General features: G+C 31.9%; 1 protein-coding gene across 5 annotated transcripts in view; it reads right to left on the bottom strand.

The window, feature by feature from the left end:
• LOC134692870 (probable beta-tubulin polyglutamylase) overlaps positions 1 to 9,735 on the bottom strand; it is a 130,763-nt gene extending 121,028 nt beyond the window's left edge. For 3 of the 5 annotated variants that reach the window (XM_063553480.1, XM_063553481.1, XM_063553483.1), the window contains exon 1: positions 4,673 to 5,040. In XM_063553480.1, the coding sequence (XP_063409550.1) occupies positions 4,673 to 4,822 (150 nt within the window). In that variant the 5' untranslated portion in view covers positions 4,823 to 5,040. Of the gene's footprint in view, positions 1 to 3,068; positions 3,332 to 4,672; positions 5,041 to 9,598 lie in introns of those variants that run through there. The other 2 variants (XM_063553485.1, XM_063553484.1) reach the window with 2 other exon arrangements.
• Positions 9,736 to 15,518: the final 5,783 nt, after the last annotated feature.

Below are 15,518 nucleotides of genomic sequence, written 5' to 3'. Positions count from 1 at the left end.
CTCATCTTATCTCCATAAATGTGACCCCAGGTACCAAAGACCACGTTATAAATATCCCTGTTGTTTTACAAACGTTTTTATCCTGTCGTGCTCTGGGCTGTGTAAGGTTATATATTAGATCGAGTGTTTAAAGGTAAAAACGAGGAATGATTCAATAGAAACAGCGGAGACCTTAAGCCTAATGTCAACAAATACACTACCTAGTTGCTATGATAGGCCATTATTAAAATGGGCTGGATGAGTAGTAATCTTCTAGCCATTGATGGGTCGAGACTTTTATGACACAGTGCCACCTGGAGGGGGAATAAATTTCATGCTACTTTGGTTCATATTTCTCAAAAACTTTACCTTTATTACTTCAATAATAGAATTTAATGTGTACCTGTGCAACTTACACTTGTATGTCTTTGTTTACTAATTTTAATTCTTTTCTTACAAGATTTCTATAAATAGTATGATCCTGAAAGACAGGTGTGAATTTCAAAAGGGATAATTTTCATTCACTTATAAATTATGCAGAAATGTGGGATAATATTGCCAATTACAAAATGAACTTTTTATACTTTGTTATTTTCAAGCTTTCAATTTGTACATTTCAATCCATTTGTATATTTATAACATTTTGTATTTGCCATTGAAATACAATGTACATTTTTTACTTGTCACATGTGTAATGTACATTTGTACATCAATTCATTTCCCAAACACAAAGGAATTCACCATTTAAAATTGAAGTTTTTTCTTCAAAGTATTCAATTTTTACAATGAACTCTTCATACCTGTACCCAGTCACTAAATTGTACATTGTATTTTCAAATTAGGAATTTAAACAGATTTAAATGTTCTTTCCTTATTTATTTCTACCAATGTTTTTAAGTATAATTATAAATAAACATGACCATATGTATATATTTAAAACTGTTTTTCTTTTCAAAATAATGTTTCATTCACGAGTTAATAAAAACAACCATTGCCATTGGTATTTTCTTAACATTTTGCTAAAAGATCAAGACTAAAAATCATACAGGAATCCATGAAGGAGGTTTAGGATTGGTCCTGATTCCATAATCCTTGGTTTAAAAACACGAAACCCTGAGGTCCAGAATTTAAATTAATTTAAATCAAGACATCCTGAAATTTGACAAAATGATTCCCAGATCTGAAAGGGTCTATTCCCAAATCCTGAGCTTAAAAACACCCAAACCCCGGAGTCCTGATAAAGGTCCTACCCCCCTCATCAAGTTAATCTTACTCTTTAGAATTCATTTTGATACTTTTTTCAGCTAGATTTTTTTTTATATGTACATATATGATAATTATACCTTTTACAGAATCTAGTAAAATCAACTATTTGTACTTGTCAGATGAAAAACCAAACAAAAATAGCCAAAGTCAATCAAACTCTTATCACTACATAATATCAAGAGAACTTTAGGGCAATTTACAATGTTTATCTTGTTCGATTGTCTATTGTAAAAAAAATTGTATAGCTAATGGATTCACTGCCCGACACGATCGTGAAAATCAAATATATTTTATGACATATGTGAATACAACTTTTTTTATTGAATTAACCTTTGTATTACAGATCGAATTTTAAAGAATACAGGCCTTGTATCTTAAAGTGTGAAAAAATATGTTCCCGGCCATGCAACATCTTGTGTTATGAACGGTTAACAGTCGATTTACTTTAAAATTAAATATATATAGATATATATAAAGGGATTTTTGTTGCTAAATAATATCTTTAAATGAAATGATGTCATTTGTATTAAACAAAATTTTAGGAAATTTGTTTTCCCTTTTTGAGAAAAAGAAAAACTTTAAAAAAGAAAACCCACCATATGGAGTTTGCATCAGAAAAAAATTCCCATAAAAATCACTGTTGAAACATTTTTTTTTTTCAAATATCTAAAAGAACATGAACAATGCTTGTATGCTTTGGTATCTTAATCTGAACTGCTTTTTTTTATTTTTGCTGTTGCTATCAAACAATGTAAGTACTGCTAGTTTTTAAATTGAACATATAAAACAATGTAAGTACTGCTAGTTTTTAAATTTAACACATAAAACAGAAAATTGTACTTGAAAATAACATATTTATAACTATTGGAAGCATTTGAATTTTTCTTACTTCTACATTAAAATGAAAATGTTTATCATTTTTTTGTACCGGTACACAAACAGGGTTTCTAATAAATGACAAAAGCCCATATTTTTGTCTACTAATTCATAAAAATATTGTATACTAACCACCCCCACAACTATCCATAAGAGACTAATGTTGTTCAAAATATTTAGCGGACCAAAGAAATAGTAATAACAAAATTCTCCAAATTTACTCAGACATGAAGATCATAAACACAATAAAAATGAGACTTTTATTAGCTTTATGGTTCACCTTTCACAATGGTGGTCATTTGTTAGACCAGGTGACTTTATAAAACTATAATTAACTGACCAGATGACCTTACATGGCCCAAAATAGATCAGGAGTTCACTGACCTCCCATTTTCAGACAATGAAATTTACATTATTTATTCATGTAGCTTTATAGGTAGGAACCTTTGATATATGTATATAAATATATATTGTATGTATATCAGATTTGAACCAGAATTCAATAAATGAAATATCAGATCAAATGAAGAGCTTTACTCATATCAATAGTCCAGTATTAATCCATCTTTAATATCCAAATTTATGTCTTTTCAAAATGCTATTAAAATTGTCAGAGAATGGAATAAGGGGAATAACTCAATTACTCTGCATGTAGTTTTTTAAAGAAATAAATTTAGCAACCTGAACCATCTCTTTTGAATGACAGTCAGTATTTAAGACTCATTTGTTGAATCAAGAAATACAGTCAAATCAAGTTCTTTCTTACAAAAATGTACTTTACCAATGTAAAAATTGTAATTAAAATTTAAAATGAAGAACTAATCATAATTATATGCAAGTTTTTGCTATCCAAAATATACAAATTTTGGGCATATTTCATTTTTACTTTATAACATTTTTCTGTAAAAATTAAATGATAATAATGTGAATAAGTATTTTTGACTTACTGTCAGAAATTGATTTGTCTTGCTATTCATGGTCAGTATAAATATCTTCATAAATTTCTTTGTTTAATATTCATCTTATGAAAATGAAGCTCTCAAATTAATAATTACATGTAACTTGTATGGGTTGCTAAGTTTCACACAATTTATATTTAAATTATACCAATAAATGGAAATTTATCTCTAATCAAAATATGGATGTAAACATAACTAAATCAATGTCATGGACAATAGCCCTTCTTACATAATGTATGCAAACATTTTAACAATCCAATGGGACAAAATTAAAACCATTATTGATTGACTGATAACAATGATTACATCACAAAGGAGTCTAGCTAAAACCAGGTGTCTGAAGTTTTTAATGAAAGGTCTATTAGTCCCTATTTCACACATTAAACAAATATTCAAGAAATTTGTTATGGGAAATGTTTATTTACCTACTTTGTAACAGACTTTCAAACTTTGTTAAGATTAATGTAGCTTATGCAACTTTTACAGACTTTATTTTACAACTATAAACTTTTATAACTGTATTTCATCACTCAGACACATTACATAAATATTTCTAGAATTTCTATGCGAGAACATTGGCCAGTTAGTGTTTTTCTTCAAGGTTAATAAATTGTTTAACCTTTCTCTGTTACAAATGATATAACCTTTGAAATAAATTGTCTATATACATTTGTATATATACAATGTATATATGTAGGTTTAAATGTTGCTTTCAATTAAGACTTGTATATCTTTATTCTTAAACATTCAATGTATCACATTGATACAGATATAAAACATTTGAAACTTATTATCAAACTACAATGTACATGTAAATCCCAGAAGTCTTCCCAGTCCCTACAAATTTTTTATACATGTACATGCAGCCTCCTGGTGGATAAGGTCCGACGTTTTTTTTTATACTATAATGTTTCTAGAACATGCACCACAGTCTGCAACAAAAGCTTTTCAGAATGGTGAACAGCCATTGAATTGACTACCATTGGATGTCAAAGTACTCTGCTTAGGAAAGAATTTGGTGACTTAATAAAGCTATCTTTTGAATTGCGTTGCCAGGTCACTATACAGGTCACAATTTAAACTGGAGCTACTTCTGTACAATTTATATGCTTAAATATATAGTGTCATAATTTGTATTTTATATGTATTCAATCAACCTTTTTGCACCTAAAAGGTATATAATTAAACCTGCAACTTTTAAAGTAACAAATATCCCTATGGCTTTGTCAAATGTCTGTTAATGAATAAAAATATGACTGAAAAAAAATTACAGCATGGTTTTTAGAGAATTTATTTTGATATTTGCTGCTTATTTATCATAATTTGATGTGAATAAATAAATATTTCCCTCAAGTTTTTGTACATTCACTATTCAATTTTACTTTTTTCAGGTTGACATACTGATACATGTAAACAATCAACCCCTATTTAGACATTGCCTAACACATTGCTGACCTTAGCAATGTTGATTAAAAAAAATTTTAAAAATAGTATTTGATTTCAGCTATAGATAATATTTTATTCAGCAAGTGATTTTAAGTGTGCCAAGTTTGTATCATTTATCATGTTTATGCAAAGTAAAAAGTCCCTACCTGTTTTGCCTTTTTAAATTTAAGGAACGAATCTTGTAAGCTTGACTTTTCACCATTTCCAAAATCTATGGTATATGCTTCTTTTCGTTGCGGTTTCTTAATGCCATGTGCGTTCTGTTGTTTGTTCGAGTCATTGACATTGTCAGCCATTTTGCCAAAGGAATGTTCAGAATATTTGGAATCAAGCGTTTTTAAATTTTGGAATGTCTTAGGCCTCAAAGGGTATTCACGTGTCACGGTGCTTTACATGCAAATTTTACGTCACCGGTTTTAACAACAAAACGTGTTTTCATCATTGTTTTCAGACAGCGCCTTGACGATTTCAAAACACCTGTTTCTAAAGAGGAAGTTACCGGTGCGTCGGTTGGTTACAGTCAGTTGGTTTACCCAATCAAATATTCTGTTACATTTGTTTGCCGCGGTAAATTTTTTAGAGGTTCAGAACAGGATAATGCTAAAGTGTTTTTAAAATCCGTAAAAATTCAGGAAATTAATTAATTAATTAATTAAAATTGTTAATACCATTTTCCCCGATATATAATAAATTCATCAAGAATTATAAAATTCATAGTTTTTATATTTCAATATAAAAATAAATAAAAAGTCTTTATTCAAATAGTACTGTGAAACTGAAAAAGCCCATAACAGTAAAGTTCACAAACGAATCAAGAGAATTAAAATATTTAAAAACTATTACACAAATTATTATGAATGTGATATAAACAAAAAATCAGCTTTAAAAGACGAAAAAATATGTGTTTTTTAATATCAGTACCGTCTTATCAATGACGTTTCACAAAATCTATCTTACTTCAAAACAAAAAATACGCGTCAGCTGCTTTGAGAAAAATGTATTTACATTACGTTTTATTTCTCAGCAACTGCTTATATTTTGATTTTAAAAGGCCTAAGACTTCTTTTAAAATGTAAACATGTCTAAAGAGAGATGCGGTATATAGCCATAAAATTGTACATTATGATTATATTAACGACTAGTTTATACACATAGCCGATTCGGCAGTATTTTCTGTGATGCGTTAAGTAGACCTCTTTTTTTTTCTCTTATGGATGTTTTTTTTTTAATCAAATCAAGTTTATTGTACAAAAACAGACCTCCAGCCCACGGTACATTTATAAATTTTTAATGAAGTGTTTGCTTTTCAAATGCAAAAGCTAATTTTTGGTGTGTGTATTTTTCTATTAAGTTTTTTAAGAAGGTGCAGAAGGATGGTGTTAAAAGTTGAAAATTAATTAATGTTATTTTTTTTAACATTTTATCTTTAAAAAAATAAGTTTAACCGGTCATATGCCTGATTCATGACAACCACGAATAAATTATGTGAGAGTTAAAGGTTAATAAAATGAGGGTAGAATATGTAAAAAAAAAAAAAAAAAAAAAAAGATCCCTAACGTCATTCTCATATATCAGTAAAAATAAAATTAAATTCGTAAACTTGTATTCAATCATGCTCATGCTGTAATCGATCAGAAAATGAGTTGCCACCACACACACACAGTTATCGCCCTTTGATTGAACTGGGTATAAAAAAACTAAAATACACAATGAATGGGAAACTATTAAGACTGTTTCAGTTGAATGAAAGCCGGGACTAATTTATAACCGTACGGATAATTACGCTGTCTGTTTAAACATAGACGGACACATCGTCGAACTGTTCATTTTAAGAACTTATCATAATCTAAACCCCAAAAACAATGATTTATTCCCAATTATAGCCCAAAGAATTTTTTTTATTCAATCGGCTATTCTTAATTCTCAGTTTATAAAAAATAACAGAGAATTCAGAATTGGCATGCTCCAAAAATGGGTTATACAGCGGTCCGAATTCAAGGGACAAGTTAGAAAGAAGACGTTTGGATAAGCCAATCTGCCTTCACTTATAATTCAATGTTCAATTGCATTAGTTTAAAAAAAAATTGGTGCAAAATATCGCAAAAAGGATTAGATACATGTTAGTCCAACAAAGAGCGTCTTCTCGTAATTTTCTAGCCTAATATATGTAGTATTTCGTTATGAAATATATATACATGTACATTTCTTAGTCTTTCAATATGTCGCTCAATTATTTTCTCCACAAAACCTTCTAATACTTCATTTCAACTTTTTAATAATACACCCCCGATAGTCATTAATCACATTTATATGTAGAATAATTTTCTCATATCTGTTGAATTTAGCTATACATCCATTTTCACGCCTCCCTAATTCACATACATTTCAAATTATCATCTTCTTTGTGGCTAAAAAAGGCAAAGCCGGTAGCCCGTGAAAGTTACTCAGCCCATTATATTGATATCAAATAATTTCTTATTTATAAAATTGACATATCTGCATGCATAGAAATGCATATACTTGGTATATTTGTATATATGCACGTAATATGTCCTTGCGAGGATTGAAACAATAACAATAGTTTTCAATAAACTATATATAAATCTTCCATTCGCACCAACCTGTAAAGAAATATTAAAGTCTAGGTGGGGTCTACATCCCACATATCAAGGGTTTTATGAGTGCATGTTTGGTAGAGAGCATTACACAACTGAATCGTCTGAAAACTATCATGACTAGACATAATCTAAACACCGATACAATTCATAACACTGCAGCAAGCGTCTGATAAGTGGGCGAGAGTTGACAAGAGTTGACAAGAGTCTGGAAAGGGGCGAGATATATAAGTCAACGTGATCCTTAATCTGGATATATGAAGCCACGGCTTGCAGCGTACAACAGATGTACCAACACGTGCATTATGCGATAGAATACATCTAAACATCATTCATTCATCAGTACACTGAAATATGACCGAAATAAACGGCAAAACGTAACAACGACCATCTACACTTTAAGCCGCTTTAAACCTCAGTGAAATTAAGTTAAGCGAAACTAAGGACGACAGTTTAAACCTCAATGAAATTAGGTTTATTGAAACTAAGGACGACACTAGCTACTCTTTAAGCCGGTTTAAACCTCAGTGAAATTAGGTTTAACGAAACTAAGGACGACAGTTTAAACCTCCATGAAATTAGGTTTAACGAAACTAAGGATGACATCAGCTACTATTTAAGCCGGTTTAAACCTCAGTGAAATTAGGTTTTACGAAACGACATCAACAACTCGAAATCGTTTGCTTTATTAATTCGTGTTATTTACTACATTCTCAAAGAAAAGTTTAACACGCAACATGTGAAATGAAGAGATAATGCAGAGAATGAAGAAAAGAACGAAATGTAGAAAAATCGACAAGGAAGCAAATAGTTAAACTTAGTTTGAAATCAGTTATGAACTTATCACAGAACGCGGAAGATGAATAGTAAAATAGAAACTAAAGCAAAAACTAAGGTTATCTAAACTCTTAGCTTTTTTTGGAGATCATCAACACGAAAATTACCAAAAACGTCAACCATAAAAAATACCAGGCTTATAATCATTTAGTTCGCCGGATGTGCATGTTGTCTACAAAAGACTCACAATTGATGCTCAAATCAAAAAGATCGTCAGGTAAAATCAAGAACCAATTTGGGAGAGTTCTGATAACTCCAAAAAATCTGAAAGGTTTTGCAAATGAGAGAGGCTAGATACATATTATCGAGTCCATCTGTTTAAAATTCTTTCCAATACTTTTCACATTCAACCATGCATGATTTTTATAGCAGATGTGGCACACTGACGAGTGAACAGGTTTCAAATGGGATAACTGATGCATGAACAAGGATTTAAAAAAGTATCGCCTCTGGATTTCCAGGATAGATTTGAATAATCATATGAATTATTCCATTTGAACATGAATAGGAAAAATAAATATTGGAAGAGTTCTGTATTTTTCGTAATATGTAGTCTTTACACTCGTATGCTAGTATTAAGACGATGCATTTAAGTCATTAAAACATACCTCTGAAGATAAACACTAGTTGGGGAATCTGCGTAGCCCACTAGTGTTGAAATTAGCAAGAAGTCGATGAAAAATCATTAATTCCATGACCAAAAGAACAAGACGAAATGTAAATAAACTGTTCAGAACACTGTCAGGTTTAGCACCTATATTGCGAGAGAAATGCACTGTAAGGGTTAACAGTCCCTCCTGTTACACTGGTGACATTCCCCTAAATGTAAGAATCAAACTGACTCTTAAGAATTTCGTATAATCCTGTTTAAAAAGATAGTTCATAGAAATCACATTTTCGCCAGCATGTCATTTGTAAAAGTTACATAACTGAAATCAGACGATGCTTCTTTTAGTGACTTCTTAAACAAATCTTTATAGATGAGATGTGACGGCTCTGTGACCAAAGAAGAGTTAACAAATATTTGGTATATAAATGATTTGATTCAAACTTACCGAGATCAATACCATATCAATCTGTTGTATTTTTTATTTTACAGAATTGCTGACTTCATCCAATTACAATGTTCCAGCATCATGAAGACCAATCCAGAACATCGCTTCGAACGCACACACTTCAAAAAAGGGTTATTTCCAATTACACACCTCATAGTGAAAATATATTAAACTCGTCCAAGCATAACATTATAGAAGACTTGAAACAGAGGCGAATGACACCACAGGGGCATTCAAACTCACAAGTCGAAAATAGACTTATAACGACTTGGCGAAATAGACCAAAAGACAAGCATAAGTACACAAAACACAACATTGGAAACTAAAGACTGAGAAACTCGAACCCCACCTTAAAACACCGTTTGTGATCGCATGTGCTCCGGATTTGCAGAAAGTCAAGAAACCTAGACCTTTTTGGACTAAAACTTCTTCGCGCCTTAAAAGAGGCTTGTTGCTATTATATAATCAAGTCTTTAGATTATGCCAAATACATGCTAGCATCCAGCCATTCTATTGTTGTATAATGCTCTCTTAAGTATATATATTTGTGGTGCAAAAAACTTACCGACTGAGTTATGTCTCTTCTTTCCAGTAGAGACATCTTTCATCGTTCCTACGTTCCCAACTACCATGTCTCATATCCATGTGTTGCTCTCTTCTACGAATCTCCGTATCTTCGTGGTCTTCTCCGGACGTGACCCTAAGGATGGACCAATGGGTTGAATCTTTTGCTGCCATACAGCACTGCCATGTATACCTTTAAAAACAACACCTTGCATTTAAAGATTTATATTTTAAATACAATTTCATTTAATATTGTTTTTCGCGGTTTCCTTGTATGAGAGAAAATAAAATTGAATAGACGTTAGTTTACACACTTATGTCTGTCTATAGATGGCGCTATAACGAAACAGATGTGACATGCCCAAGTCATTTAATAGATATAAAATATGCAATGAAAAAGTGGTCATAAAATGTAATATTCAGACTGTATATGTGGACTTGACTTAAGAATACATAATTCAAGAGTGCTTCATTTTTTGCACAAGTTTTTATGCGCATCTCTCACCACTTCAAGTCAACTTAACCACTGTACTATCGTCATGAAAAATTTGATTCAAAATGTGATGTATAGTAAAAGTTACGGAAAATTTATACTAACGCATAAAACAGAATACTTACCTCTAATGACCTCTGACCGGAAGTAGTCTTTTTCTCATAATTATGAATGATGTCAGTCCGTTCCGTTCAGGAAAAAACGAAATAAAAATATAACAATTTGGCAAAACAGTGGTCATGAAGCAGCGCAATTGTTCCAAAGGCTTAGCCAATATTTGTTCTAACATTACATTCATTCCAACTCAACTTGCAACATTGTTCGTTAGAGGCAAAAATTCAAATGCAAATTAATCTAATGATTTATAGAACGTCTAGATAACTGACAAACCACACTGTCTGCATCTTCTTTTCGAAAATGATGTCTGACGTAAAAACCCTGCTTCCTTATTGTTGCTAAGACGAAAATGAAATGCGGTGGATGTTTTTGTCAGCTTGTTCTTGTACGTTCCGCACACCTCGCTATATATCATACTGCATGGTGAACCAACTGTTACAATGTACTAAATAGTTCGGGTTTGGAAATAGGAAAATTACAAAGACAAGTAGGCGATCGATATGTTTCCTCTTTCTAAAGAGTAATTGGTATCAATTATTGATAGAAAAAATTCACGCGAGACTTCCCGCGCGTAACGGTGCGTGTCTTCTGCTTACGTTTTCATATAAAGTATAGAAATATTTTATCGAGAAATGCTTAAAAAGAGCATTAAATATTCACTTTGATTTGAAAAAAAGTAATAGATCTACGTGATGGGTCATGCGAGACCAGTCTCGATTCATCCATTTTATTGCTGCACATAACTACCCGGACTCTTGTATAGAAAACTTTGTTGTTAGCGTTCAAACCAACGTGACGAAATTTCCCCATTAATGAACAGAAAGCAAAGTGCAATTATTAAAATTTAATATTTTAGAAAAAAAAACTTTGAATGTTTACGTGTCATAGTCTGGAAATTGTAGTTGCTAGGCTGATATATACATTTGTTTGTAATTGCATGGAAACCAGAACTATAAAACATTCATTAATTAGACAGTTTCACCTCAGTTATTTTGATACTATCTTACGAAGTCAATTAGACTGTAGAATCTCTGATGCAATAATCCATGAAAACACCTGCCCATGAACGGACATTGTCCTAAAGTTTAAGGTCAACGGATCTTTATGCTTGAATTGTCCTAAGTCAGCACTATGGTACACTCGAATAATTTCATTAAGTTTTGAAAGAAAACTTTTGTTATACATCAACTGTGAAAACATATTATAAGAAGAAAACCACACTGGCTTAGATGGTTAGTTCTCGGCCATTACCTTGTGGTAGATATTATTATAAATGTGGGTGATCGACAAAACCATCCTATCCGTAAATGCTGAGCATGCATGATAAAGCTAATTTCCTCAAGAGTAGCGGTCAAAATGACTCATAATCAATGTAAATACACTAATCATAGATACCAGGATATGACCTGTGTACGGCAGACGTTCGTTTCGTCTTCAAAAGACTCACCATTGACACTCGAATATTATTTTTTTTATCCTTTCGAAATTGAATCGTTTCCTAAGCTTAGTACAATATATTTAAAACATTCATAACATTTCCTACATATATTTTTTTATAAAATAGTGTGGCCTTTTTAGAACCGATAGGGGTTTAAATGATTTATCAGGTTACCAAGTTTTAGTAAGAATTGGGTTCCAACTGATGCAGAAATAACTAGTTACATTGTGCAGTTAAAACGCAGCATTCCCAATATCTATAATATACCTCATTCCATTTTTACCCCAGGGATACAGGGTTATAACATCTTTTTGGGGGGAACGATGTCTGATTAAGATCGATTAAGGTGTGGGTGGGTTAGTTGGGGAATCCGGGTTACAATCAAATATAAGAGGAAAACAAAGGAACAATAGAAACACTGAACTGCAACAAAACCAAACGCAAACATACATTGAAACGGACTACTTGTATTTGATAAAAACACACAATAACACCATTTATGCTAGAAACAAACACACATATCCAAACCGTGCATATTTAGTTAACACAATTTACCATTACGTATTTTAGATCGCCTTTTGAACCCTTCTACAGGAATAATCTGATCAAATGGCAATTCTAAAATGTACATTGAATCCAATTAGTTCTATAATACTGTTGAAGACCATACCTTTACCTATAATGGTTAACTTTTATAAATTGTGACATGGATAGAGAATTGTCTCATTGGCACTCATACAGCTTCCTATATCTAATAACTTCAACTGTGTTTCTCCTGTAGTATTTGTAAAGTTTCTTCATTTACCTATTATAACATTGAGCTCGGACTTCTTTTAAACTGAGTTTTACTGTGTTTATTTCTGTATTTTTGTTTAATTCATTGACAAGAGGTAATGGGAGGATTGAGATAACAAAACATTAGTTTTTTGCTGCCTATTGCATCTGTTCAGAGAAAGGAACTGTTGGCCTTTAGTAGTCTCGTATGTATTTTGTTTTTAAAAATGTTTCATTTATATGTTTCGGAGTTTAGTATGAAGTCCATTTTTTTGCTGAACAAGTATGTATTTTTGTTTAGGGGCCAGCTGAAGCCAGACTCCGGGTGTGGGATTTTCTCGCTGTGTTGAAGACCCATTAGTGGTCTTTGACTGTTTTATGCTCTGGGTAGGGTAGTTGTCTATTTGACACATTAACTGTTTCCATTCTAAATTCTATTGAATAGTTTTTCATGATTTCTTTATATGGAATATTATATAGACGACGCAATAAAGTTATTAAAACAATAACGACCACTTTTTCTCGGAGTTCAGTACAGCTAAGGTAATCTAATCCTGCGGTAGGAAAAGCTTATTATTTCAAAAATTCAAACGTTTTGTAATTAGTTAATTCATAAAAACGATCATATCAATGATCATCCAAAATCATCTTCAAAAGCTTTGCCTGAGTAAGTAAGAACTTTATGTTTTTCTCCATAATTTTTAAATTTATAAATGCAGAATTAATGTTTTATTGGAATAACGACAGTAAAGAAGTAGTGTTTAAAGTTTACAACTTTACTTTTTTTTTTTAACATTTTTACAATTTACAAAATATTTTATGAACTTTAATTTCACTATCTCAGCTTTTCAATCAATGATTATGATGAAAAAACAGACAGACAAACGAAGTTACGATAACACAAAACACAAGAATGTGTCCCTAGTACACAGATGCCCCATCCGCAAAATCATTTTCTATGTTCAATGGACTGTGAAAATGGGGTAAAATTTCTAATCTGGCATTAAAATTTGAAAGATCATATCAAATGAAACATGTGTACTACGTTTCAAGTTGATTGGAATTCAACTTCATCAAAAACTACCTCGACCAAAAACTTTAACCAAAAACTTTAACCTGAGGCGGGACAAACAGACGGACCAACGGACGATACGACGGACGGACGGACGGACCAGAAAACATAATAAGACATAAAAACCAGCATACACAACAAACAACATTTATAATTCATAAACTGTTAATGGTTTGGTATGTAGAGACTGACATTGCTTTGTGGTGGCTGGTTTAAACATGAATTTAATGTGGTAAACTGGGATTCTGACCTTTTGATAACAGATATATATATAAGGCTAAAAGATCAAAGAAATAAATTATTAAACAGAGATGAGAATTACATGGTCAGGATATAGTTTGATGGTGCCCATTCCGTTGTGCTTCTAATACAATTATCCAACTATCAACAAACAGTCGATGCTTATTTAAATAATTTAAAAAATATACCAGGATTAATTAATGTTTTTGACACGATAAGAACTTCAAAGAATACAATACGATATAAATATAGTATAATCAATAACAGATCCTTGTTTGTAACTTTCTTGATAAAAATGAGAATATATCTGCCACTGGACGTTCAGCAATCACCATGCAATCAATCAATTGGTCTGTAAAGCAATTGTGTTATTTTCCATATATACATATATATGGACGGTAATTGAAATCAATTGCATGTACTATAAAAAAAAAAAAAGAAGATGTGGTATTATTGCCAATGAGACAACTCTTTACAAAAGACCAAATGACACGTAAATCAACAATTATAGTTCAACGTATGGCCTTCAACAATACAGAAAGCCCATACCGCATTTCTAGCTATGAAAGGCTCCGAAATGACAAATGTAAAACAATTTAAATGAGAAAAATAACGGCCTCATTGAAGTACAAAAAGGTGAGCGAAACACAAACATGTAACAAAGCATCAAACAACACAATCACTGAATTGCAGGCTCATGGCTTGGGTCAGACACATATACAGAATGTTGCTGGTTCAATCATGTTAATGGAATCCCAACCCTCCCCCTTAACTGGGACACTAACGTACCATTAATTATGCATGCCTCATATACATGCCTTGAATAATGTGGTTTTAAGAAATATGAAATGAAAACAAACTGGTCATAGATAACAGCATTAAAAATGTTAAACGCCATGCAGACGTGCGTTTCAAAAGACTCACCAGTTACGCTCGAATCAAAAAGGTTTAATAGACCATATAAAGAATGAAAAAGAAGAGCATGGCAGATCCGAAATTCCGGGTATTCATCCAAATCATTTTTTTTGTGGTTGTTATTATTTGTATATTAGTCGCAAGAATAAAGTTTTTGTGATCATTAACCATACACATAAGATATCATATTTCTATCACGCTTCTATTCATGCGAAATGTAATCCGGAAATATTTCTATCCTACTGTTTTTTAAGAAAACGGCATGAAATTAAAAACCCACTGACTACTAGTATATTTAATGTCTAACATTAAAAGTGTCTCTTATATAACAGGTTTCAAAGGTGTAATACATTATTTTTGTTAACAAATTGTACCGAAATATACTAACATATAGAAAAAAAGAAAGAAAAATGCCTGGTTTGATTTCCACACGCGAGACACATGCTCCTTCTAGATGACGACCTACACACACACAAAAATCGAGATTAAAAGTCCGGAAAACGAAATACTAGAAAAAACGTCAATCACAAACATCAAATGTCGTTGGCCAAAATTGTAAGCGGGGTTTGTACATAATATTGAGAATGGAAATGAGGAAAGTGTGAAAAAGCCAACAACCCGACCAAAGAGCAGAGAACAGTCGAATGCCACCAATTGATCCGCACCCGGGGGCGTGCTTCAGCTGCCCCTAAACAAAATTGTATACTAGTTCAGTGATTATGGACGTCATACTAAACTCCAAAATATGTAAAAGAAACTAAAATCAAACACAAGACTAACAGAGCGGACCAGGGGGGTTTACTGAATTGGGACAGGCGCAAAAATGCGGCGGTGTTAAACATGTTTTTTTTATTTTAGATCCCAACCTAGGC

This window comes from Mytilus trossulus, chromosome 12, assembly GCF_036588685.1.
Source record: "Mytilus trossulus isolate FHL-02 chromosome 12, PNRI_Mtr1.1.1.hap1, whole genome shotgun sequence".
Lineage (NCBI taxonomy): Eukaryota > Metazoa > Mollusca > Bivalvia > Mytilida > Mytilidae > Mytilus > Mytilus trossulus.
Note: the sequence above shows the minus strand (reverse complement) of the source record. Positions and strands in the feature narration are given on the sequence as shown.